At 37.8% G+C, this 27,017-nt stretch overlaps 1 protein-coding gene across 3 annotated transcripts in view; it reads right to left on the bottom strand.

Annotated features, from left to right (window-relative positions):
- Positions 1–26,775, bottom strand: part of LOC110103090 (putative ubiquitin-conjugating enzyme E2 38) — a 60,193-nt gene extending 33,418 nt beyond the window's left edge. The window contains exons 1-7 of one of the 3 annotated variants that reach the window (XM_020831655.2): positions 26,449–26,775; positions 26,269–26,380; positions 9,583–9,711; positions 9,060–9,488; positions 8,921–8,984; positions 4,056–4,195; positions 3,653–3,964 (exon numbers count right to left, since the gene is read on the bottom strand). In XM_020831655.2, the coding sequence (XP_020687314.1) occupies positions 3,653–3,964; positions 4,056–4,195; positions 8,921–8,984; positions 9,060–9,488; positions 9,583–9,711; positions 26,269–26,380; positions 26,449–26,498 (1,236 nt within the window). In that variant the 5' untranslated portion in view covers positions 26,499–26,775. Of the gene's footprint in view, positions 1–3,652; positions 3,965–4,055; positions 4,196–8,920; positions 8,985–9,059; positions 9,489–9,582; positions 9,712–26,268; positions 26,394–26,448 lie in introns of all 3 variants that reach the window. The other 2 variants (XM_020831657.2, XM_020831656.2) reach the window with 2 other exon arrangements.
- Positions 26,776–27,017: the final 242 nt, after the last annotated feature.

A 27,017-nucleotide genomic window follows, 5' to 3' on the forward strand; every position in this document is an offset into this window, starting at 1 on the left:
CCCCCCCCCCCCCCTTCGCCTCCTGTAGACCCGCAAGGGTCTAGGGTCCATCACATTTCTCATTATCTCTCCCAAGATTTCTCCTTTTTTTTTATTCCAAGATTTCTCCTTCTTACATAATGAATTATATCTTTCTTGGGGCCCACAAGGGGGGTCGAATCCCCCCTGTTGATCTGGTTCCCATGGAGAAGAGTTTTTGAAGAAGGAGAGAATTGATATAAAACAAGGATTCAAGTTTCCAAGCATGATATATATGAAGAAAAAAATCTATTTTTGGTCATGCTTGCATAATCTTTATTAAGAAAGAAATCATAATTGCCTACCAAAGTTTTAGATTGCAACCAAAGAATGATTTCACTATATTCATCATTTGTAACAAAATTTTAATGGCATTTGGGGAGAAATTCTTTGCTTAGCTGGCACCTCCACCTCCCCTCATAAAAATTTCGGTCATCTCTCTCTCATCCTAACCTTATGATGCCTCAATATGAGCCATCTCAAATTTTGGCCAACACTCCTCTCGATCCCTTCCATAAAGAAAGGCTTAAATAGTAGTTATATTAATGATGTATTATTAGACGCAAATTTAAAATTTAAAATTTAAAATTTAAATTAAACAACACTCCCTCTCTCTTTAGTTCAAGTGAAGGGTATTAAGGATGAAAATTAAAAAGTACTTTTCTTAGAAGATAATATTCAACAAAGGTGTAAGAGATATTTTGCTAAATTTGTTAATGATAAATGTAAAAATACAATTGATTTTAGTGACCTTAACACCCTAAAAGAAAATAAAGATTTTTATTTTTATCGACGTATTAGTAAAATCAAAGTTAGAGAGGCTTTAAAGAAAATGAAGTGTGGAAAAGCTGTTGGACCTGATAACATTCCAATATAGGTGTAGAAATACATAGGAGATGAAGAAATTTCTTGGCTTACTAAACTTTTTAATACTATTTTGAAGACTAAAAAGATGTCAGATGAGTGGAGAATGAGTGTGTTAATTCTTATTTTTAAGAATAAAGGTATTGCACAGGATTGTGCGAATTATAGAGGAATTAAGTTATTGTGTCATACTTTAAGACTATGGGAGCAAGTTATGGAGCGTAGGTTGCGGCGTGATACTAATGTTTCTCAAAATTAATTTGGATTCATGCCAGGTAGGTCTATGGAAGTCATATGTTTATTGAGAGGTTTGATGGAGAAATATAGAGAGAATAAAGAGGTTCTACATATGATATTTATTGATTTAGAGAAAGCATATGATAAAGTTCCAAAAGAAGTGCTAGAGTTCTTGAAAACAAAGGAGTTAATAACGCTTATATTAAAATCATTAAAGATATGTATGCAGCAGCTATTACTTTTGTTCAAACACAAGATGGTTTGCCAGAGTACTTTCCTATTTCGGTTGAATTACATTAAGGATCAGCCTTAAGCCCATATCTTTTTGCTTTAGTCATGGATGTTCTCACTAGACATTTGCAAGAGGATGTACCTTGGTGTATGCTTTTTGCTTATGATATTCTTCTTGTTGATAAGATTAGAGAGGGAGTTGAAGGTAAACTTGAATTATGGTGGTCAACCTTAGAGTCTAAAGGTTTTCGCTTGAGTAGATCTAAAATTTAATATATGAGTATAATTTTAATAGCAATAGACCTAGTGAGGGGATTGTGATTTAGGGCGATCAAGTCATTAATAAGAGTACACGTCTTAGATATCTTGGATCTATTGTTCGGAGTGCTGGTGAAATAGATGAGGATATTATCAGCAAAATTCAAGTTGGATGGTTGAAGTGGAGGAATGCATTGGGCTTATTGTGTGATAGAAAAGTCCCCCTCAAACTTAAGGAAAAAATCTATAAGAGGGTGGTGAGACCTGCAGTGCTCTATGGTGCCAAATGTTGCCCATTAAAAGAGAAGCATAAAACTAAGTTAAGTGTTGCGAAAAAGATATATGATATGAAATAAGCATATACGTGAAAAGGTAGGAGTAGCTTCAGTGGAGATAAGATTAGAGAGAATCGTCTTAGATGGTTTGGTCACATTAAACGGAGGCTTTTAGATGACTCGGTTAGGAAATTTGAGTTATTATAATCGTCTTATGTTAAGAAAGGTAGATGTAGACCTAAAAATACTTATTTACAAAATATTAGAAAAGATCTTTCTTTATAGATTTAAATGAAAATTTGACTTTTAACATGACACAATGGCGATAAAGGATTCATTCATGTAGCCGACCCCACGTAGTGGGATAAAGGCTTGATGTTGTTGTTGGTGTTGTTCTCTCTTTCTTGAGGCAAGCTTAAATTAAATAGTAACACCAATAAAATATTATTAAAGGCAATTTCAAATTTCAAATTAAACAACACTCTATCCCCCGAAGGAAGGCCTAAATTAAGGAGTATTAGTAAAGAACTATTGTATTTAAATTTAAAAAGGACCCCATGAAGGAAATAATTAAATTATTTTATTGTAGTAATTATCATATAATGAATATAGTAGCACTGAAATAAAAAGTAAGCTTTGATTGAATGAAAAGGTGCTTTTGCATTTTGCATAGAGGTGAGGATAAGTGGTTCACTCCTATGGAAACTTCTGTATGTTGCACATGAAATAATATTTGTTTTTTATTTCAATAATGAATGATGAAGAATAAATTCTTCATGCTGTCCATTTCCTACATGTTTAGGCTTGGCATCAACCCTTTGTTCCACCATGACCAAAACAAGTCTTCAATCATCACAACATTCCCCTCTTACCGCACATGACTCACATTACTTCTACACGTAATTAATAGCTTAAAAATAAGGAGCATATAATATATTTTCATAACATTCACAAGCACAAAAACAAGAAACACTTAACATGACAATGATGTTAAGAAGTGAGAGAAGGAAGATTAGGAGTGAGGTAATCTTAATAACCTCAATTTAGTTTGGGTAAGAGCAGCATGGTTTGTTTCTAAGATATGTCCACATAATATCAAAAGAATGTCCAATATCCATCCAAATATCTTTTTGAAAAACTAAGAATTTAATCAAGCCAAATAATGGGCGTGCTAAAAAAAAAAGAAAATTCTAGGATGCCCAAAAACTTCAACACATTACAATTATTGGTTTTCCTCGTAGAAACCTATTCGCTCTTCATGTTAAAGGGACTTTATAACCGCAGAAACTTTGTAATTTCAGTTTTATTCACTACAACTAACACTAAAGCGTCATAAAGTTTAAAACTAATTATGGAACACTAACCTGGCTACACCACCTGCACCGGGTATCAGTAATTTGTATTCGTTGGTATGCTAAACGACTTAACCATGAAGAAATACATCCGTGGATTTCCAGTTATATAAGTAGTAAAGAAAAAATTCATTACCAACAAAATACTAAAAATGAACGGTGATATTGTTTACCTAAATTTCCTAAAGGTATACGTTAAAAGGATAGCTTTCTTTTTTCTTACCCTTTTTTTCGATCATTAGCAGTCAACACATGAGAGAGAAAAACTAGTTGGTTAAGTAGTATTTCATGCTGACTTAATCATATTGGATAGTAGATAACAGAATTTTGCATTCTGGAATATGAAATTAGAGTATACTAGAAAAATCAAATTCAAAAGTTCCTCCGTATAAAATAAATAGTCAAATATATTCTCACCCTTGGTGGCCTCCGTAGGGAATACAACATTGTCTTGCAGGATAAGATGAATGTGTTCTCATTGTAAGCCAATGATCTAGTTTCCCCATGAGGAGTATTGACTGAATTTGCATAGCCTGGCTCATTAAAGTAGGGCTTGGCATTCAAAACCAAGGCTTGGATAGACACTAAAACCTGCAGCATTGTCGAGTTTGTTGGGTTCCATTTCTCACACCCATGGCCAGACCAGGTATTAAGAAGGCTAAGACAAACTTTTCCAGATGCATACAAGTTTGGATTCAGACGAAGTCCTCCAGAATGATAATGAACAATCTGCGTTGTGTTTAAAAATATATTTATCATCATTACAGAATCCTCATAAAGAATGTTGAACATATAGTTAAATGCAATTATAACACCATACCGGGGGTACCAAAGGATAGGTTGTGGGAAAGTAAATGTCAAAGAAGAAGAGACCATCATGATAAGGAGTTCCAGCAGGTCCAACAATGACAGCACGAAGAAGGTCCATACGATCTTCATAAATTCTAACGTATATTGTCTCTGCCAGGATTACAAGTTAATCTAAGAAATAATGATTTGAAGAAGAAAACTTGCAGCTTATATCGAAAGTCCAAAGCAAAGTTCTACAGACAAAAGACAGCACACCAAACATGAAAAGAAATGTATAGCTCCAATTGCCTGGCCCTCAAGGGAGGACAAACATTCACTGAAGTGAAAGCTAAAAATAATTGCAGAATGTCAGTCCGGTAATAATTCAAGTTCAACCCTAATGAAAGAACGTTTTGATACACAAAAAAGAACTAATTATTTATAGGATCACCAAAGTAATTTATCATAAGGAGCATAGAAATTAGATCAAGTATGTTATGGAGCTTCCTACAAAAGATAATAAAGCATTTAGACCGAAGCACTTCAATTAATTTTGAAAACACAGAACATCACTTATCTGCTTATATGTGAAATACAATAAATTAATGACCATGCTTTCCTTCAGTTTGTTACTGTAGCATAGATTTTAACCGCAGCCTCCAAGAACAGATCACATATTTTCTTTCCTGTTGTCCAGATTATCTTCAAATTCCAGACAATTTAGTCAAGCTTATGCAACACATAAAAGTTTCTGTAGTTATAGAGCATTCCAGAAAATTGAGTACGTATTCCTTTTTATCATTTGCTAAAATAACCGCTGCCAGAAGAAACTACATAAAAAACTTAAAAGAAAGCTTAGAGAACATTTTGGTATAGAATACGTACTCAACTTATTTGGTATATAGCACTTGACTTTATTTGTCAGAATTTCATATGTAGAAAAGATGATGGCCAATAAAGATAGCTCTCACAACAAAATAATATTTATTACAATACGGGATACGGACATGATCTCTCATCACATTATAGAAAAACATATTAGGAAATATCAATAGTCGCCATTTACCCATGAGCATAAACTTTTCTGTACAGGTTTAACCATTCTAAACACTAAAATCTCTACACCTATTAAAAACTAACATGTGTTCATAGTGGTAATGACATCCGACTCAACTCGACTCGAATCGAGTTAGTAAGTTTTGAAAGAGTGCAACCAAATCAAGAGATGTATGAGTCTAATCATGATTCCTTCCTTTAATTAGATAATAGATGTGGGCTTCGAAAATTCCACCCCGGCCTCCTCGCTACTTTTCAGGGGAGTTTTAAGGAATTAAGTTCCAGGGTAAATTTTGGGAAGGCAGATTAGGATTGTAGATAAGATACTACCTAGTGATTCCGCCCTCATTTTACAAGTACTTTATGATCTGAGTTCTGGTTTCCTATAGGCACAAGCCCCTATAGTTAATTATCCTTCCTGATAATGAGATAGAACTTTCTATTAAGGCTGGCCATCAATCAGATACATAGAGAACGTGTATCTAGCAGATAGTAGTAGCATGGGCTTAGGTTTTAGAAGTCTGATATTTGAAACATAAATTTTCCCATCTTGCACTTAAAGCGGATGGTGGGGTAATTGATAATGAACTCGATCAACATCCCATGGTTCCGTCGTCCCGGGCCATCGTGGTCCTGGTCTACTTAGTCAGAGGAGGTAATCGATCCAACCTGACAAAAGGATCCTTATTAGCATCCATGGGTTGCGTCGTCCAAGGGTACCTTGTAGACTTGGGGTGAGTATTTGTCTAAGAGGACAAATATGAATCCACCTTAGCTGACAGAATGCTTTATAACCTATCAATTTTAAATAAGATACTACCAAGATATTTTGCCCTCATTTTATGGGACTTTATAATATGAGTTCAAGTTTCCAATAGGCGCAAGCCTTTATAGTTAATTACCCCACCCGATAGCGAGAGAGAACTTTCAATTAAGGCTAGTCGTTAAAATAGATACATAGTATCCAGCTTATAGTAGCAGTAAAATTAGATATTTGAAAATTAAAATTTCACCATAACTTAAAACAAATGGTGGTGGGAATGACGATGAACCCGATTAAGATCCCAAGGTTCTATTGCCCCAGATCATCATGGTCCCTAATCTGCTTGTCAAAGGAGATAGTCAACCCAACCTGATCGAAGAATCCTTGTCGACAGTCATGGGTTGTGTCGTACAAGGGTATCTACAGACTTGAGGTGAATATTTGGCTAAGGGGGCATATTTTAGTCAGTCGTAGCTAACAAAGGGTTTTGCCTCCAAAACCACTTACATCTGAATTAATTTCAGAATTTCCAAAACTTCCTCTTCCCTCTCTCTATGGCCGGCCACCCATTGCCTCCCTTCCTTAATTAGGAGCTTAAGTCAAGGCTCCAAATTAAGCCTCATTAATTCCCACTTTCCCTCCTAACGTCTAAGTTTCAAATTTCAAAATTTGAAATTATGAGAGCCCAACTCAAATTAAGGAAATCTGAAATTAATTTCAGATTTCCTCTCCTAGCCTAATCCAAGCTCCTCATTCAAGCCGCCCCTTCCCCTTTCTCCCTACCTTGGCCGCTCCCCCTCCCTTGCATCCCCACTCTTGGGAAAACTTAGTTGCTCATGAAACTTGAAGCCAAGAGAAGAATACGACCTCCTCTCCCAACCTCATCGTCATCGGTGCATGGCCGATCCTGAGATCGACCACGGATTTTATTCTTCCCAGATGTTGGATGCTCACTAGTCATCCCGTGGATTACCCGCCTCCGGCTACTTCTCCAACGGACTATACTTTGGGCGCCATTTGTCTCCTAGTGGCATCGCTCGGTTTGCTCTCAATCTTCCTTCGTTAAAGCTCCACCGTCAAGAACGTGAGTGAGGGGCCCAAGGTGAAGAGTTCTATTTGTTAACCGTGGATTATTGTTTCTCGTCATAACATTACTCTCTATTTATATGTTGTCAATTTGATATTGTCTCATTAATCTAGTTGTAACCGCATGCCTTACATAATTTCGACTTGATAATTCTGAAAACCTAAGTTGGGTAAGCATTAATTCTATAAGTAACAAAATTTTAATAATCTTATATTAAAATCCCCAAGCAGTTCTTGTTTCCATGCATATGTTTCACATCAGTAACCTAGGACCATATGTAATATATATATATATAAAAACACCACCACAATATTCAGCTGTTACTAATTCATGATTTTTTATAAAAAAAAAAAAGATTACTTCTAACACGAGGAGCAAGCACGTATCATTCATTGCACAACATAATTTAATGATTGACCAAAAACTAAATTTTTGCAAGAAAACAGTGATCAATAATAAAATTTAGCAACTACTCATTCACACTTCAAAAGAAAACCCAGCATGCATCTCACTTCATAAGATTTCAATCATGCACACAAAAACAAAGACAAAGCAAAATAAAAGACAAAAAATGGATAGAAATTATCTCAAAGAGAACAACCATACATCACCCGAGTACAAAGAGTTTCCTCTCAGAAGTAGCCATCAATACAAGTGAAGCACTCAAAGAAAGTGCATCCAACAAACACACACATAATAAAGAGGAAAATTGGAATTATATTTCACTATTCATTGTTCAAATATTCATTTATGCTTAGGGATCCTGTTCATAAGCTTCAATCTTTTCAATCTAAAAACTACATAAAATCTAAAAATATCTACTCAAAACTATAGGTTTCAATAAGTCAAGATAAATTCCAATATTATAAAATTCCACTTCCCAAATGTATTGTTGAGTTAGGGAAATAAGAAAATTTTCAAAGCAATAAATGGCGATAGAGTCTGGGAGTATATAGGCAGTGTGAGATTGTGGCATGGTTAGCGAGGTTGTGGAGAAAATCGAGGGAAATATACAGCAGCATAGTAGAGAGGGAAATTCATCAACATAATAGTAGGGTATCTGAAACAGCAAAATATACACCGGCATAGTAGAGTGGGAAATTCATCAACATAGTAGTATCTGAAACAGCAAGCAAAGATGATACCTAATTGAGGCGTTATAGTGAATTAGCAATAAGCTAAAGAGGTGGCGGAGTAATAGAGCAGGAAAATAGCATGAATCAATAGTGGGAAAGCCATCAACTATGGAACAAACAATGAAAGTAGTGGCAAATTTAAACAAGGATGATAATTAAGGTTATTTATAATTAAGAGTAGATGTATTAGATTTGTCTTATATTAAGAAAGGTATATGTAGACCTAAAAAAATTTGGTTAGACAAAATTAAAAATGACCTTTCTTTAGATTTAAATGAGAATTTGACACTCAACATAACAAAATGGAGAAAAAAGATTCATGTAGCCGACCTCACATAGTGGGATAAAAGCTTGATGTTGTTGTTGTTATTGTATTATAGTAATGATTCTCGATCCCATATGTGTTAGTTGGAATTCCATGTGCTGAGCAGAACTTAAACCTAATACACTTTTCAAAATACTAGTGAACACACCATATGCCTACAGGACAAAACAATACAGGGCATGCTTAACATTTGAAATGAAGTAGAAAACAAAGCTAAGAATCAATACATATGAATCGCATTGCCAATGAACACAAATTTTACATTTAGATCACCTAAATATGTGATATTTCTCACCTTAAAAATAGTAACGTAGGTAACAGATCAATTATAGCAATTAATTAACTCAGCAACCGCAGAAGTTGCCTCCAATAAAAACAAAAGGTCAATGGACTTAAAGGTTCAAGTGATAATTCATAATGCCAAAGCAGCTACAAATTCCCACATTCAAATGCATGAAACATAAAGCTCACAAATTCATGTGAGAATCAAAAATATAATGATCCAAAGACATAATTCTTCCAAACTCACCAGGTAGATCCTTCTCAAGAACCTTCCATTCATGTTGAATCCTCTTAGCCCAATCCTTTCCGGGCTGTAATCATTAATAGGACCTAAAAAGAATAAAAAGATAGGGCAAAAAACATACTTATCAGGACTTCATACATACCTTCTTTCCAACAGGAGTTATCTTAAGTAGCTCGGGTCTGCAAAAGTAATGATCTGCATAATCTTTAACAGTATCAAATTGTTTAAATGCTTTGAACTTCAAATCAATCGCATCCTCAATAATTAGGTTTGGTTTCGATATCAGCATTTTTGATGCATCACACTGCAACCAAGGGACGGTTGCCTCTACTCCAGGTGGCAGGTCCAGTTCATCAAATTGAGCAGCCAAATTAAGGTTATTATCATTCTCAAATGCACCCAAGCCAAAGTCATATTCATCATCATAATCATCATAATCAGTATAATCGTAGTCTTCAGTAAAACTGAAATCCTGTGGGTCTAAAACAAAGCCTTTGTGCTTATCCGAGGTCGCATCACTTTCAGCTTTGACTTTAGTACAAGAACTCCCATAAACAAAGGGGAAGGTATCCTATGAAAAGTAAAAATGACCATAAACAGTAATAAAATAAAGAATATATCTATATATATAAACTTCTTTGTCAATATTGTCAGTATAACTTAACTTGATTTTTACTACCACTCCCGAACTTCATAGGTTGTTTGTTTTTGTTGTCTGAAAAATTTTCACCAATTATCACCACTCCATCTTGATCATCATCGTCATCTATTTCAATTATATCATGTGGAACAACCTGAAATAAATGCAAAAGTAAACCATTTACGAAAAATAATTCAGTTAATCATGATCATTAGCCTTATCCAAACAGATTGGGATCAATCAAACAAATAAGCATTAGAAAAAAAAAAAAATCTTACTAAAAAAAAGTGATGCTCTCAAAGTTTAGGGTCTACATTTCCTAATGCAACTAGAATGATGCAATAAATGTAGATCACGCAAAAAAATTAGGATCCACAAATCAAATACCACTTAAAACGCACAAACTCATTTTCTTTGGGCACAATTCAGAATATTCGAGAGTTGGAATTGAAATGATAATGCAATGATCAAAAAAATCCAAAGTAACAAATAAGAAATTAGAACCACACAAAATTAATGAGCAAGTTCAATTTTTCTACCGAATTTAGAATTTCAGTATTATGAAATTTTAACAAAATCAATAACTCTAGCATGCCAATAACAAATTATTTGAAAGAAATCGATGAAGAAAAAAGCTTCATCAAAGAGAAGAAAAGCCAAGCATCACATCAGCAAAACATAACTTTCCCATAATTAGATGTCACATATACAACGCTGATAGGAATCATGCATCCAACTAATGTATACAAGATTTAAAATTAAAATCTGAAATTTATTGAATCAAAATCAAATCATTGCATGGCTCAAATAATTCATTTATGTACATAGATCATAGGTTACTTTATTACAGCACATAAAGATAAATAAAAAAATTGCCGGGTGATACTGTCGTAACTAGCATGGAGGAATCAAAAAAAGGAAACAAAGCAGCACAACTTCAATAGGAGTCGAACATTAAAACACCCTAGATGGGGCATGCGATAGAAGGTAGAATAGAGAAATATGAAAGTGGAAAATCTTGTGTATTGGTGAAACTGCAGAATAGGATAAGCAAACACGTGTATGCTGATAAAACTGCATAATAGGATAAGTAGTGAACTCATATGTTGACTATAGCCGAATAAAAGCCAATAGGATATAACCAAACTCCAGCAACCCAAACTTTGCAAGGCCTAAGCTAACAAGACCCATGAACAAATTACTGAAGACAGACCTCCAACAAATCTATATGTTTGAATATTTTGATTCTGATGAATTTAATATTTGGTATACACAAAGCAAATTACGACATAAATGTTGTACTTCCTACAAAGTAACCCATGAATCATAACAAATAAATCTGTCACACTAAAGCACAAGAAATATCTGAAATCCACCAGTGAAAGCAATCTAATCCGCTAAAATAGATTAAGAACATATTCTATAAAATTGCTTAGCCGAGAGTTGGATGCAAATTCACAATAAAAAGGAGGAGAGGAAAATCTACACGATTGACAAATTTCTTAAATAAGGATAATTCAGACACAATTAGATTGACGTAAGGATTTTCTAAAATTTTTAATTTAGAAGCATTAGTTTCAATGCACTGGATGATTTAAAGGACATTGCCTTTTCTAGCATTTAATCTATAAAAAGTTCTGGAAGGAAACCTCTCTAAATTTAAACCCATCATTACTTTACCACCAAGTTGAAGATATGTGTACCTCATATTCATTCCAACAAAAGGTTTATAATTGTCAATAACAAACAATACATGATCTATAAATATACCCATGTGAAGGGTTGTCAATATTGGGCACGCCCGAAAACTCAACCAAAACATTCCGGGTTAGGATCAACCCGTTTGGAAACGGGTCGGGTTCGAGTTCCAGGATTCAACCCGTTTGAAAAAATAGGTTAGGTTCGGGTTAACTCGCTAACCCGAAGTTGACCCAGATCAACCCGCTAATCCGGTTTGGCAGTTCCGCCCACAAGGTGCCACAAGCCTAGGGTTTGTTTTTCCTTTTCTCCCGCGGTCCCCGCTCAGCGACTCACGACGGAGTAAGTCAAGCGAGTGAGTGACCTTCCTTCAACGACATTCTTTCATATCAGTTCGGAAGTCACAAACAGCTCGCCTCCTTCAATGAAGTTCCTTTGCTATCGGCTCGGAAGTCACAAACAGGCGAACTACTCGCCTCCTTCAACAATGTTCCTTCCTGTCGGCTCGAAAGTTACAACAACTTGCCTCCTTCGACGACTTTCCTATTTGTCGGCTCGGAAGTCAAAACAACTCGCCTCGTTCAAGTTTTGATGACGTTCTAATAGGAAATAATTGAGTTCGCAAGTAATCCTATAGGAATTACTTGAGTTCGCAAGCAACCCTAATGATAAATTGGTTAAAACAACGAGAAAGAATACAAGAACGCCAATGAAATCAACCCAAAATAGTAGATTATATTAGGGAAATCAAAGCAAGGCAAACATAAAGCAAAGATATGATTGATCCTCAATTCAAGAGGAGGTTTGTTCTCTCCCAATCTCTAGATGAAAAGTCTAGAGCCCAAACCACCAAAGAGAGCTCCAAGAGAAACAATAATCAGTATGAACCCTAACCCTAACCTCTCATGCCTATTTAAAGCTTAATTCACTTGAAATCAAATTTCCTTTCCCTCCTAACCTAGCCGCCTCTCTTAATTAGCCCTGTGGGGCCCACAGCTTGGGCGGTAATCATATAGGAGGCAGTTTGACCCGCCTCCTGTAAACTAGGGTCGAGTAGGTCGGTTTAGGAACCAACCCAACAATACCGCCTTCCCAAAGAACCACCTTGTCCTCAAGGTGGAAAGAGGGAAACAGATACTTTACCCTCTCGTAAGGCTCCCATGTTGCCTCATAATCTGGAATATCCTTCCACTTGATCAATACCTACTTTACTCCTCCCCCTTCCTGGCATACCCCTTGTAACTCAAAGGGTTTTAGTATCACCTCCAAGTCCTCTGTTGTTGACCTCTTCAGTGAAAAAAAAAAAAAGAATAAAAGCCACGTACCTCTCTGCCATGCCGCTCGAGCTTCACGCCCACGTCGTCGGTGCTCTTCCCACGAACTTCGCGTAAGGCTCTCATGACCTCACATCGTTTCATCGCACGACCTCGTGTCGTTTCATCGCACGATCCTTGCATCGTTAAAATGAGAGCGAAGGACCCCATTTGCGCGTCTCTACCCCGAGCTCTCTATCTCTCATTTCCTCTCTCGATTTCCCTCAACCCTGCTCCGACGACGACGTTCCCTTTCGGACGGAACGGAAGTTACCACGTTTTGATCGGAGACGACAACGGGAGCTCACGGTTGAGAATCAGGTCGGAAGTCACGGCGTTCTGATCGGGATCAATGACAGGAGTTCGTCGTTCCTCCGACTCCTTTTAGGTTGTTCGACTCTGCCTTCCTCGTGGCTGAGCGACTTCGTTCCTTCGACTACTCTACCTATTTGTCGGACCGAAAGTTGTGTATTTTGGTCGGACCTAACAGCAGACCTCCTCTGCTGTTGTCCGACTTCGACCCATTCGTGGCTATTCAACTTTGCTCCTCTGCCGACTCTCCCCTCTCTCTGATCGAAGGCGACCACGGGAGCTCTCCCGCAGAGAAGGTAACTTTCTCCCATTCGCGCTCCTTCGGTCAGATCCCGTAAGCACATAAGAGAAAGGGGAGGGGGTTAATTTGTTGATTAATTATTAACTATCTTTAATTATAATTTAATTATAATTATAATTAATTATTTTATTATAATTAATTAATAATTAGTAATTAATTATCAGTTATAATTATTTAGTTAATTATAATTAATTTTGATTAATTATAATTAGTTACTAAGTAATTATAATTATAATTAATTTAATAATTATAGTTAATTATAATTAATAATTAATTATAGATTATAATTAATTAATTATTATTATAATTGATATTAATTTTAAAAAAAGGAAGAAGAAAGGAAATGTGCCCCTTCGCTTGCCTCGGTCTTTGTGCCCTCCACTGCCAGTCTGCCGATCCCAAAGGTATGATTTCTAAACTTAGATTTTCGTTCCCGGCGCTTGCAACGTGGCGAACGACCACCGATGCACGCTTTTCTCTAGCGTGGTAGGAGGGAATTCGTTATGATGCCTGCGACGGGACGGGCAATCAAAACTCCATTTTTGGCATTAGTAACGGACCGGAAAACAAACTCATGCACGCTTTTCTCTAGCGTGGTGGGAAGAGAACCCGGTGCGATGCCTACGGCGAGAAGAGGTCAAATATAAACTGCTCATTTTTGTAATCGGTGCCCGAAGACCCATGCACGCCTTTCTCTGGCATGGTGGGAGAACAAAGATTTTACGGCCGCGGTGTCCTCGAAAGAGGACACCTACCGTGCACGCTTTTCTCTAGCGTGGCGGGAGGCCCAGTTTTTCCATAGCTTTCCCCTAAACGGGGGAGACGCCGGGAGGCTGCCGAAATTTCGGGTGAAAACATGACTATACTCGGACCTGTCTGAATTCAAAAGAACAAGTATTGGGACTCGAATGAACAACAGTGGACTAAGATTTGTGGACTCTTGAACTTGATTGAACACGAGTAGAGCACCTGAACAAAACTCGAATGATTCCTAAAAGGTCAAAATCCAAATAAAAATAAAATTAAATTGGAATCAAATTCAAATGAAAGTGAACAAGTAAATGAACTTGCAAGGACCGCAGGGGACATAGAGCTTGAGCTCGCATATTGAGCTTGTGGACTTGATAGAACTCCAACTTGAATAAATACAAAGGATTAAGGCACGAGTACAACATCAACACTAAATCAAGTCTAATCAAATGATGTTAAGCTGAACCAAAGACTTGAACTTATACTCTGAACTCAAAACTAGAACAAGATGTGGACAATAAGAACTTGCGCATTTGAGCTTGAACTACATGACGCCAAGTAAATTTTGGGTTTGCAAACAGTAGATTCAAATCCGGATGAATTCAATATTGCAGTAAAAGAATTGAATGAATGTTGAAGACTCATACTGAGTTTGAAACTCAAGTCTGAATGAAATTGAACTTGGATCCAAACACATACAAGGAACAAAACTTGGATTACACACGAGGAAACTCAAACTACAAGGCCCCAATGCATGCGAATAAAGAATGCAGTGGACTCTTACAACAGTCCCTACGAGATCGGGAGCATCGTACCTGCGAGAATAACGAATGGCTGCAGAATGCACGGGTGTCCCTCTTACATGCGCTGTTGGAATCTCCTACAACAATCCCTACAAACGTCTGTTGATTGAGATGGCAATATTGGAGACCAGCAATCAAAGCTCCGTCCTTGCAAGCAAGTGCAATCGCCGATATGGTACTGGTGCAAATGACTCTCCTACGGGCATCTTTAAAAGACCGTACCAAATATGATCCGTCCCTACGAAATACAATCATCAAACCCACCTGAGATTGGTGAAAGGTGGGTAAGATGCAAGAATAATGACTCTTCTAGAAACACTTACAGGAGGTCGTAGTGGATACAATGATTCCCTGCAAATGAACGCATGTGGATAACAATAGTGGGCATATCGTAAGCACATCAAACCACTGTGGGCACAATTACAAGTATATGTTACGACAATCCTTACAAACAACACCTGAAGATTGAGAAGGCAACACTACTACTTGATAGTGGAAGATCTGTCCCTACAAATAAATATAATCAAATACCACCTGAGATTGATGAAAGGTGGATATGATGCAGGCAACAATACCTCTCCTACGGATATCTACAAGAGGTCGTAGTGGATACAACGGGTCCTTGCAAATGAATACAACCTACTCGTGGATAACAATAGTGGGTACCTCGTAGGCACAACAAACCACTGTGGGCACAAGTATTGATATCGCCTACAACATTGGTGGTCAAGATCTTCAAGTATTTCAGGTACAAGAGAGACTCGATGTACAAAAAGTATACCCCCCTTGCAAAATGGAAGAAATGTTTGAACAAATTAGAACCAAACTTCCTGGTGTTCCAAAGTCTCTTCTTAGTTTTATACTTGAGAAGAAAATAATTCTGGTGCCCACAAACACAGGAAATAGCAAGTCCACTACACCGAAGAGCCTAAAAGGAGTTCTTTCCAAATCAGCAGTCATTGACTCCAAAGTCCAGAAAGTCCCATCCCCAGTGAATGAGAAAAGGGGGGAGTCAATATCAAGACCAGAACGCTACCGGATCTACAACACTTATGCAAGCAGACAGAAGGCGTCCTCAATCTCTTACGCCACACCACCGGATCTGCAACATTCGTACAAGCAGACATAAGGCGCTACAAACTACAATGCCATGCCACCGGATCTGCAACATTCGTACAAGCAGACAGAAGGCATCTACAATCTACAACGCTACGCCACCGGATCTGCAAAACTCATGCAAGCAGACATAAGACGTCTATAATCTACAACGTCACTCCACCGAATCTGCAGCACTCATGCAAGAAGACAGAAGGCGTCTACAATCTACAACGCCATGCCACCGGATCCGCAACACTCCTATTAGCGGACAGAAGGCGAGTATAAGCTTTCAAATGAAAAGTTGTGTGCGTCCACATGGCAGTTATTTGCATAACTACAACTATTTCAAAATACCCCTGCACATATACTATAAATTGTATACGCATAGGTACACTAAAGGGGAAAATATAATCCCGACCCACATGGGCCCCGGTGAGCATGTTATTGGTACACACGTGACGCCTATGAATGCTGCGCGGGTCAATAAGTGAATTCAAGTTCAAACCCGATCCTTTTATACAAGCCTATAGTCGACAGGGTTCGAACCTCCAAAAACTACACGGTTGTGATGACCGGTGTATTTGTTTTAATACATTCATATTAGGCCTTCAAGGCCTACAATCAAAGGAATTCACTAAACAAAAGGCACAAAGCCTACAAGAAACCCGATCCTCGATCAACCGCTTGGTCGAGTTGACAAGGTTCAATCAAATAAAGGGAAATGACCCCAAACACCCCGATGATGGCCATGTTGATTGCTTATCTCAACCGGAGGGGTTTACAAACATTTTCAAATGACTCCCAAATATCCAAATGTCTTCCAAACTCCACCCACAATGCCAAAATCCAACAAATTCCAAAGTCCAGATATTTAAATCTGAAATAAATCCATCAATCACTTAAAGCAAAATCCATCCACCCTCCGCAACAGTCTCCGCAACAGTTTGCCGGGGTGGACAAATCAAAAACTACTTCAGCTCACAAATAGCCAAATACCTAGTCAAAAATATCACTAGGATCTATTCTCAAACCACTCTCCTGCCAGTAAGGACGTGGTACGTGTCCTCTAACCGGCGATTTTGCCACCAAATGGCACCTCATGATAAATGGTTATGATGACCCGGGGCCCTCTGAACCGAGTGATTTTGCCGCCAAATGGCACCACGATATACCGGTTATGGCCAGAGCCAATATGTTCATTAATGGAATCAAATCCTTGAGATATGAATCAATAGAATATGATCGATAGGGCACAAAGCCCTCTATCAGCTAAGGAGGATTCAAATTTGTCCCCTTTGACAAACATTCAACCCAGGTCTACAAGGTCCTCTTGGACGAGCAACCCATGGCTGCTGACAAGGATCCTTCTGTCAGGTTGGGTCGACTACCTTCTCTGACTAAGTAGACCAGGGACCACGATGGCCCGGGACGACGGAACCATGGAATCTTGATCGGGTCCATCATCCATTCCCCCACCATCCGCTTTAAGTGAAAGATGGTGAAATTTCTATTTAAATATCAAACTCTTTCAATCCACACCTCAAATCTCAATACCTTATGCAACTACTATAGCCATATAACATGTATTCTCTACGTATCTGATTAATGACTAGCCTTAATCGAAAGTTCTCTCTCGTGATCAGGAGGGGTAATTAACTATAGGGGCTTGTGCCTATAGGAAACCAGAACTCAGATCATAAAGTCCTCGCAAAATGAGGTCGAAATCTCTAGGTAGTGTCTTATCTACAAATCCATCTGTCTTCCAAAATTTACCCCGGAACTTATTCCGTTAAAACTCCCTCGCCGAATAAAAAGAAATTAATGCGCGGCGGGGAGGTCGGGGCCGAATTTTTGGAGCCCACATCTGTTAAAGTCAATGATATCTCAGAACTCATGGCATGCTCCCAAATTGCCCTTCTAAGTTGTGAAACATGAAAAACATGATGTATGGTTGTTATGCTTGGCAGTTTCAGTTTATATGCTACCTTTCCAATCTTCTCCAAAACTTCAAATGGTCCAAAATACCTTGGGGGCAAGCTTCTCATTCCTCCTGTTAGTGATAGTCTTCTGTCAGTATAGTCGGAGCTTCAAAAACACTTTCTCTCCTACTTCGAACTAGATATCAATCCCTCTTGTTCCCATTAGCTTGCCTCTTTATAATTTGTTGGGCTCTCAAAAGATGCTTCTTCAACTCTTCTAACACCATGTCCCTCTCATTCAAGTACTCCTCCACTGAATAAAATGGAGTGTTGCTACTCCCAAAGTGCACCAAGTGAGGTGGATCCCTTCCGTACAACACATTGAACAGGGTCATCTGAGAAGTAGAATGATAAGAGGTGTTGTACCAATACTCAGCCCATGATAACCACTTGGCCCATATCCTGGGGGCCTCCGACACAAAGTATCTAAGGTAAGACTCCAAGCTCTTGTTGACCACTTCTATTTGTCCATCCGTCCGTGGGTGGTAGGCGGTGCTCCTTTTCAAAACTGTTCCATGCAATCTGAATAGCTCTCTACAAAAATGGTTGAGGAACACCTTATCCCTGTCGGATGCTATGGCCTTTGGTACCCCATGCAGTCTAACTACCTCTCTTATAAAAGTTGATGCTACTACACTATCGTGTAGGGATATCTTAGGAGAATGAAGTAAGCATACTTGTTCAATCTATTGACTATTAGATCCACGTGAAACCTTCTGAACAAGGCAACTTATCTATGAAGTCCATAGATACCTCCTCCCATACTCGACCCAGTAAAGTCAATGGCTGTAGTAGTCCTCCTGGTAGCATGGCCAAATATTTATTCATCTGACATGCTACATATCTAAACACCATCTCCTCCACATTCTTATGAATTCTCTTCCAGTACAACTTGGAGGCTAGCCTCCTATAGGTCTTCTATACCCCTGAGTGACCCCCAACTGCACTCCCAAGGAACTCCTGAAGCAAGTGTGGAATGTGGACTGATGTCCTAGGCATCAGAAACCTTCCTTAGTACAGTAGCCTCTCCCCCTCCAAAGAGTACCGTGGCTAGCTACTCCCTCCCTTAATAAGTTGGCCCTGATCGTTCCCAACTCCTCATACCTAGCGCTCTCCTCTTTAATGGCCTTCTAATCTAACATTAATGAGATAGACACCGCCATCACCTGTAACTCCCCCATGCATTTGGACAAGGCATCACCGCCTTGTTCTCCACTCTTAGCCTGCACTAGATTTCAAAATCATATCCCTCCAATTTGGACAGCTACCTCTGATGCTCCTCTATCACCATCCGCTGCTTCAATAAGTATTTTAGGCTTCAATAAGTATTTTAGGCTTCAATGGTCTGGCATATGAAACTTATCCGACACAGTTTCCTTATTGATCACTCAGTAGTCCACATAAAATCTCCAACTGACATCCTCTTTCTTCACCAGTAAAACTGGACTAGAGAAAAGACTAATGTTGGGTATGATGATTTCTGCCTCCAGCATTTATCTAATCAACCTCTCAATTTCATCCTTCTGAAATTGAGGATAACGGTAGAGCCGAACGCTAATGGGTGACACACCCTCCCTCAAAGTGATAGCGTGCTCCTGATCCCTAGGAGGTGGAAATCCTTGAGGTGACTGAAAATCCTCATGGAATTGTTAGATCAATGTTTATACTAAGAGGGGTATGTCCCTTCCCTCCTCTATTCTCACTCCCTCCAGCCTGTGTAGTTCCACCAGAAACCCTTCCCCCACCTCCCGTATACTCCTCACCATGGTTTTAAGAGAAACCATGGATTTGGATAGCCCTACATCTCCCCTGATCATCACCTTCCTTCCATCCACCATCAGCTCCATTGTGAGTGCTCCCCAATTAACCTTGGTGTCTACTAAGGTCTACAGCCACTTCATCCCCAGGATGACATCTATACTTCCTAACTTGAGTAGAAGAAAATCTTCTCTCACTTGAATCCACATTGTTGCAAATATGGGCCCAAGTATAGTGATTTTGATGATAACAAACATTATTGTTTCTTTACTACTGTTATTCTTGCATATATGTTTTGTTTGCCCTGCTTACTAACTTTTCAAGTCCACAAGTTCAATTGCAATGCAAATCAGCTCAAAATCGGGTAGACTAGGGTTGAGTTTGTCTATAATTTCATTTTCAATGTACTTTTTTACCTTTTTTGAGTTAAGTCATGTATCTGGTGGACCCCAAGCTAAGTAACCTTGCACATATACATTCAGGGGGGAGTGATTTAGTGAGTTAGAGTTTTTTCAATTATTTGAACTAATTGTATAGGACAATTTTAATCATACTGGACGATTAGTTAAAAATAGAAATCCTAATTAGAGAATCCCTAGTAATTAAGCTTTGCTTAAATAATCATACTGGACGATTCTAGATCGTACATGATGATCAGTTCATATTGTGAAAAACAGTCATCAATCACAATTTAAGTAATATTTTAATTTTCAAATTTTGTTCTTATCAAACAGGATGATATGCATCATCCTGGACGATTGATGATAATCATGTCTTAATTGATCCTATGATTATGAGACTAATTATGGTTAGATTGATCAATCATATCATACAGGACGATCCACTTAGATCGTACAAGACGATATATTATATTTCATAGGATGGTCCCCTATCGTCCAAGATGAAAACCATAATTTCCTTCTAATCGTCTCAGAGATCGTACTGGACGTCCCGAGAGGGTTCTGGACGATTGTAGATCGCCACCCATTATCCCATATCATACTGGGCGATTAATATAGTATGTTGAACTAATCATCCCGGATGATCACAGGATCGTACTGGATGATCTGTACAAATACTTGAATTGATCGTACAGGGCAAAGGTGATTGTCCTAGCTGAAAGGGCTATTTTTTACTAATCTTACAGAATGATCTATTAATCGTACTGGACAACTTTATCGGCAAGTTGAAATTTAGGGCTTCTTTTGAGGCTCTCTATTTAAGCTCTCTCAATCATCACTTGAGACAATATTTTGCTGTGGAAGATATCTGAGAGAGAGCTTAGAGAAGGAAGAGGGAGAGCTTGGGAGAGAGATCCTTGTGAGGGGGAGTTGTGAGGGATTCACAAAAGTTGTTCCAAGAAAGGTGTTCATCGTCTTCTTCAAGTTGTTTCTCTGGTTCCTTGGTGGCTCTGGGGGAGATCTTCATCAGTATCAAATTCAAGGTTCTCTACCTACTCCAGGAAAGAATAAAAGGATTCTCAGGTTCTCTGCCTTCACCAAGTATGTGAAAAAAGATTTTTAGGTTCTCTGCCTACTCCAGGAGAGAGTAAAAGGATTCAAAGTTTTCTACCTCACTGGGTCAATGGAAAAGATTTTGTAAGGACTTATTCATCTTGCTGTGGGAGCAAAAGGAGAGTCATTTATGTTTAGTGTAATACTTTGAGAGGGAGTCTCCAAAGAGTGGATGTAGGTCAAATTAACCGAACCGCTATAAATTTTGGTGTCCTTTCTATTTATTTTTCTGCATTTTAATATTCGCATTTTTCTGTGATTTTATCTGTGTTTGAAATCTCTGATTTTGTTATTGTAAAATTAGTTATACTTCCGCATCAATGGGTTTTAACTTTTCGATTGTTAAAGAAATTTTTAAATAACCAATTCATCCCCCTCCCCCGCTTGATTAGCCTCAAGACTATTTTTTTAGGGTTTAATAACCCTCATAAACTTTTACCCATGATGACATTTGCACTCCTTTACAGATCTCCTGGCCTTTCTCCATCTTCCCCGTACCCATCATCACCCCATAACAACTAGTACCCACTAATTTCACTCCCAATTTGTCGTAAACCTGAGTAGAAATGAAATTGTGGGTAGCCTCACTATCAATTAACACCAGCACCTCCATGTCCTCTCACTCACCCTTCACCTTCATGGTATGATTCGTAGTGAATCGTACCACCGAGTTCAGGGAAACCTCGGCCAGATCTAAATGCAGCTTCTCTTTATCTCCTCCTCTAACTCTCCCTCAGTTTTCTCATTATCACAGACGATGAGAACCAGAAGAGTTCGGTTCCTATACCTATGCCCTGGAGTATACATCTCATCACACCTGAAACACAACCACTTTTCCCTCTTCTCCTATATCTCCTTCTCTGTTAGCCTCTTGAAATTTCCCCTACTCCCTCCTACTGTCTTCTTTCTGGTGGTCTCCTAAGTTCCTCCTGTTGCAGGACCCTTGGGTGCTAAATGAGTAGTCGTCATCCTGTAAGTACCTCCTAAGATGCTACTCCTGTTACCCCTCTCTAAATTCCTCTGATTTTCAACTAGTGCCAACTTCAGGGTCTCCCCCAAGTCACGAGGCATCAGAACTTTAATTGCCGCTCTGATCTCTACCTTTAGCCCCTTCATGAAATTTCCCTCCTATACAGTATCTGATAATTGCTCCACCCTACTGGCCAGGTGCTAAAACCGCTCACAAAAGTCTACTATTGATCACTCCTGCACCAGAGAAATCTCCTCCCCGGTCGATTTGAAAATGTTCTATTATGCAATCCTTGAATTCTCCTCTGGTCTCTCCACTGGTACCATGACAACGACTTCCCCTCCAAACATAAGCCTGCTATTGTCAGCTTCTCCTCCTTCATTAACCCATTGACAGCAAAGTAACTCTCCACCTATAATGAATGTCATTAGATCATAGTGATTGTTCGAGATGCAGTTGTAATTATGAATTTTATAATTAATCACTCCATGAGACTCTATGTTCAATAATTTTTCTAATTTGAAGATGCTTACAATTATTGAAACTCAATTTTCCTCAATTATAGTGATATTGAGAAGATTCAAAAAAAATAAAAAATGCTCTTCAAACTATAGTGATCAATGACAAATGGTCCAGTTATAGGGAAGATGATGTTGGAAAGCCTAAGTATGTAAAGAAGAAGCTTTTAGATGATTTATGATGGGATGAGATTAAATATATCTTAAATTTCACATATCTAATTTATGAGATGTTGAAAGTAACTGATACGGATAAATCTTGTTTACATCTCATTTATAACATGTAAGATTCAATACTTGTCAAAGTAAAAGAAATTATATATAGACATGAGAGGAAGGCACTTCATGAAGACTCAAGCTTTTGGGATATTATTTATGCTATTCTAGAAGATAGGTGGAGCAAAAATAATACACATTTACATTGCTTGGCTCACTCACTTAATCCCAGGTAAATTTTAATATTTTTTTATTATTAATTCACAATTTGTTATTTAATATTTTCAATATTTTTCATTATTTATTTTTAATGTTATTTGAAGATATTTAACTAAAGAATGACTTCAAGAGGATCCTCAAAGAGATTTTTCACAGAAAGTTTAGAAATTTCAAATATGAGAAAAACATGTTTGAAGCATTATTTTTCAAATCATGAGAGAAAAAGTGTCAATATTAAGCTTGCTAATTTTTTTGTTATTTAGAAGACTTCGGTGACCAAGAGTTATTGCATGATAGGTGGAGAATTGATCAAAAAATGTGATTGATTATACATGGAGCTTCAGCACCTCTACTTCAAACAATCGCCATAAAATTGTTTGGCCAAGTTTCATCCTCATCTTATTGTGAAAGAAATTAGAGCACATACTCGTTCATTCAATCAATGAAGAGAAATAAATTTACTCCACAACGAGCTGAAGATTTAGTTTATGTGTATACAAACCTTCGGCTTCTCTTAAGAAAAACTCAAACTTATATGGAAGGAGACAACAGGATATGGGATGTTGCTGGAGATAAATTTGAATCTCTTGAGGATATGGGAATATTAGAAATTGCTAATCTTTCACTTGATAAGCCTTAATTGGAAGCTATGATATTTATTGAAGATGATATAGAAGTTCAAAGACAAACCACTGAAGAAGCTAGTCCTATCAATCCTTCTATTGAATAGTTGAAACTTCATGTGCTAGACATTTTTTTTGTTGTTGTACTAGACATTTAAATATTTAATGCTTACTTTTATTTTGATATTATAAAATACAATGCTGCTACAAATGATTTTGCTTTCGATTTCTTGTCATTTCAAATATTACGCTTTGATTAATATCTTAATTTTTATGTATGATTTATATATTATAATGTTGTATCTGCGCCATACCCGTATCTTGTATTTTTAAGAATTGGCGTGGCCCATATCCATATCGTGTCGTATCTCTGTCCATGTATCTATATCGGTGCAAAATAGCTTAAAACTATTAAAAACACATATTCAACACTCAAGATATTATATTTACTAACATACCACCTAAAATCTTCCTTTTTCCTCTATTATAAGACTCTATTTAAGCCCCGTTAGAAATCCTTGTCCGCCTCACATCGTCTTCCGTTTGTTCGTGAAGTAATGTCTTCCACGTCCAGCTTGTGGTTGACATACTTTACTTTCTCCAGCTTGTGGTTGACAAGAATGGCAACTCAAAAGGCACCTCGACCAATCTGTTCCATCATCTCATATTGATCCATCCAATACTCCATTTTCATATGGGAAGGAGAAACCCACAAAATTCTTTTTTTTTCTAAGACCCAATCTTTAATCCCTCAAATTATTCAAACTTTTGCAAGTAGCCCATCAATCCCAATGGAAATCATTCCATCAACTAACAAATTAATTCTGCTAATCTCACAATATCCCCTCTAATTTTCAAAGCAAAAAACTCTAACATAAACACGAACAAAGAAACAAATTTGCATCTACACTCCAAGTCAAAAACTTAAATCCATCTTAGACAACCAAAAAAGACGAGTAGCAAATTGCATCCATTTTTTGGTCTGCATATAAGCTATTAAATCAAAATCAATCTCACTGCCATGGATCACCTCCTGAAAGGAAACAACAGCGCTAAGCTGACATCAAATCAAAATCCTGAATCACTTTTGAGATAACCTCACTTCATTTTCGAGATCGCCTCGAAGCTAGACGCATCTCATATATTCACCCATCGTTGGTTGTAAAGATAGTCATGATCTCCGCATAATCCAATTTTGGGTTTGGAAAGGGAAGACGCTCCTTTGGGCGAATGAATGGAAGACAACTCGAGGCGGATAGGATTTCTAACGGGGCTTAAACGGAGTGTTAGAATAGATGATTTAGGTGGTATATTAGTAAATATAATAATTTGAGTGTTGAATATGTATTTTCAATAGTTTTAAGTGTCATGTATGTAGAAATCCCTTGATTAAATTGTATTTCCTTTGACTTCAAAAGTGGGGGTTAAGGTTCGAATCCTTGATTTTATATATATATATATATATATATATATACATAACTGCTCCCTAAATAATGGATTAATGCCAGGCAGACACTGAATGGTTGAAATTATATGGTAGTATTCTACCAAATACCTTGGATATACATGTAAATGCAAAAGTGATCTAGCGATTGGTACTAATTTGATTAAGTATTTCAACACAAGTGATAGCTTGATTGTAGCTACAATTAGCCGACCGTGTATTTCAGCAAAGGACCACAACTAGTGGAAGTTCACTAACTGTTTCAAAGTGAACTATCCTGGATGGAGTCCTGGATGGAGCAGATCAAGCAACCATGCAACAACAATCAGACAAAAATTGAATAGGGGTAGAAGGATGGTGTTTTAAACAGATTTTGCTTGGAAAATTGGATGAAATTCATTTGGAGTGCTACGTTGAAATCAGAACTTAACCGGAGTGCAAATTTTGGACCATTTAAAAGAACTAGATGATAAATGTATATAGAACGAGGTGGGGATTGAAATATTCATCGGCAGGTTTTCTATGCCATGTAGGTTAACAGCTCTAAAATCTATCATATATAATAACCAGCTTGTGCAAGATTTATATCCAGTTCAATATAAACAAGTCAAGAAATTCCTGAGTTCCACATAATTCTATCACATATCCACGGGTCTGCTTTTCCTCATACTTCCCAGAGAATCAAATCCATTAGTTCCCAAACAGGGCCAAAATAGAGCCCCACTCTTTCAGTCAAAACCTAAGTGAACTCGACCCTCTTTCGCAATGTTAATCCAAATAGCAAAAATAAAAAAAACAAAAAAAAAAAAAACGTTAATCCAAATAGTAAGACAAAAGCAGTCATAAAACTTGCCAAAATCTAAGAAAAAACCTTCAAATCAGTAAAAGCTGCAAATTCTAACTTAACAAATTACCACAGAAGCCAACAATGCTTCCATTTACAAAACAAGAGAGAAAATAATTCAATAATCCTCAAGCCCGAAGACAGAAAAAAAATCATATCCAAAAAAAGACAAACCGATTGGAAAAAAGATCAGTATGGCAACCAAATGCCCGGACCCTGTTGATCGCGTTCAAATATCAGATTCCAATAAAAAGTGAGCCTAAAATCCACCACAGATCATCATGAGGGCAAATCAATCAAAATATTGGAAGCCCGTGGAAAAAGGTAAAAAGAGAGGCGAGATGCATAGACCTGACTGCGCTTCCGCTTCTGGGTGGTACTCAACGAGATCGACAACGATGAAGACTGTAAATCCATGATATCAGGATCAATGTATGAAGGGCTGCCGATGAAAAGGTGCAGACTGCAAAAGAATTCTGTGAGAATTAAGTGTGAACTGCGAGGAAAGGAAATATTTACACGATCGCTGACTTGGAATCGTGGGCGACGGCGTACTTGGATGTTTGCTGAGGATGTTCCATGGCGCCAGTCGGCAGAGGGGTTTCCACCAGGAATAGCGTAACCGTCGGCCACGATTTCCGTGGAATTAGGAGGAGAACACGATAAAAAAAAACGATGCACTCTAGTCTTCCTGTTTTCCCTTTTTTTTTTTTTAAAGAGAACAACGTTTTCTCTAGCCCATCGCAAGTCTACCAGTCAAATGATTAATAATACACTACTACTTTGGGAATAAGGAGCCAACAATCTAGCTGGAGTTAGGGAACCTGTTGTTTTTTCAGATGATTATGAGTCGGGGGTGCTACCGTGCTACAATGCATTCTACTTCTTTAAAATTTCTCTTTTTGGTTTCCAACAATTTGTAGTTGTATTATTACTTTCGTCTTTGCGAAGGTCTCTCTGAGCATTTTCTTCTTCTAGCTCAGATCATACATTTTTTTTTAATATAAACCTGCGCCGGAGCCTACGTGTTAATTTCCAAAATCAGTTACAAAATCCTTAAAAGTACCCACCAGCTCACTACTGCTCCGAAGAGCTACAAT

This window comes from Dendrobium catenatum, unplaced genomic scaffold (genome assembly GCF_001605985.2).
Source record: "Dendrobium catenatum unplaced genomic scaffold, ASM160598v2 original_scaffold_235402, whole genome shotgun sequence".
NCBI lineage: Eukaryota > Viridiplantae > Streptophyta > Magnoliopsida > Asparagales > Orchidaceae > Dendrobium > Dendrobium catenatum.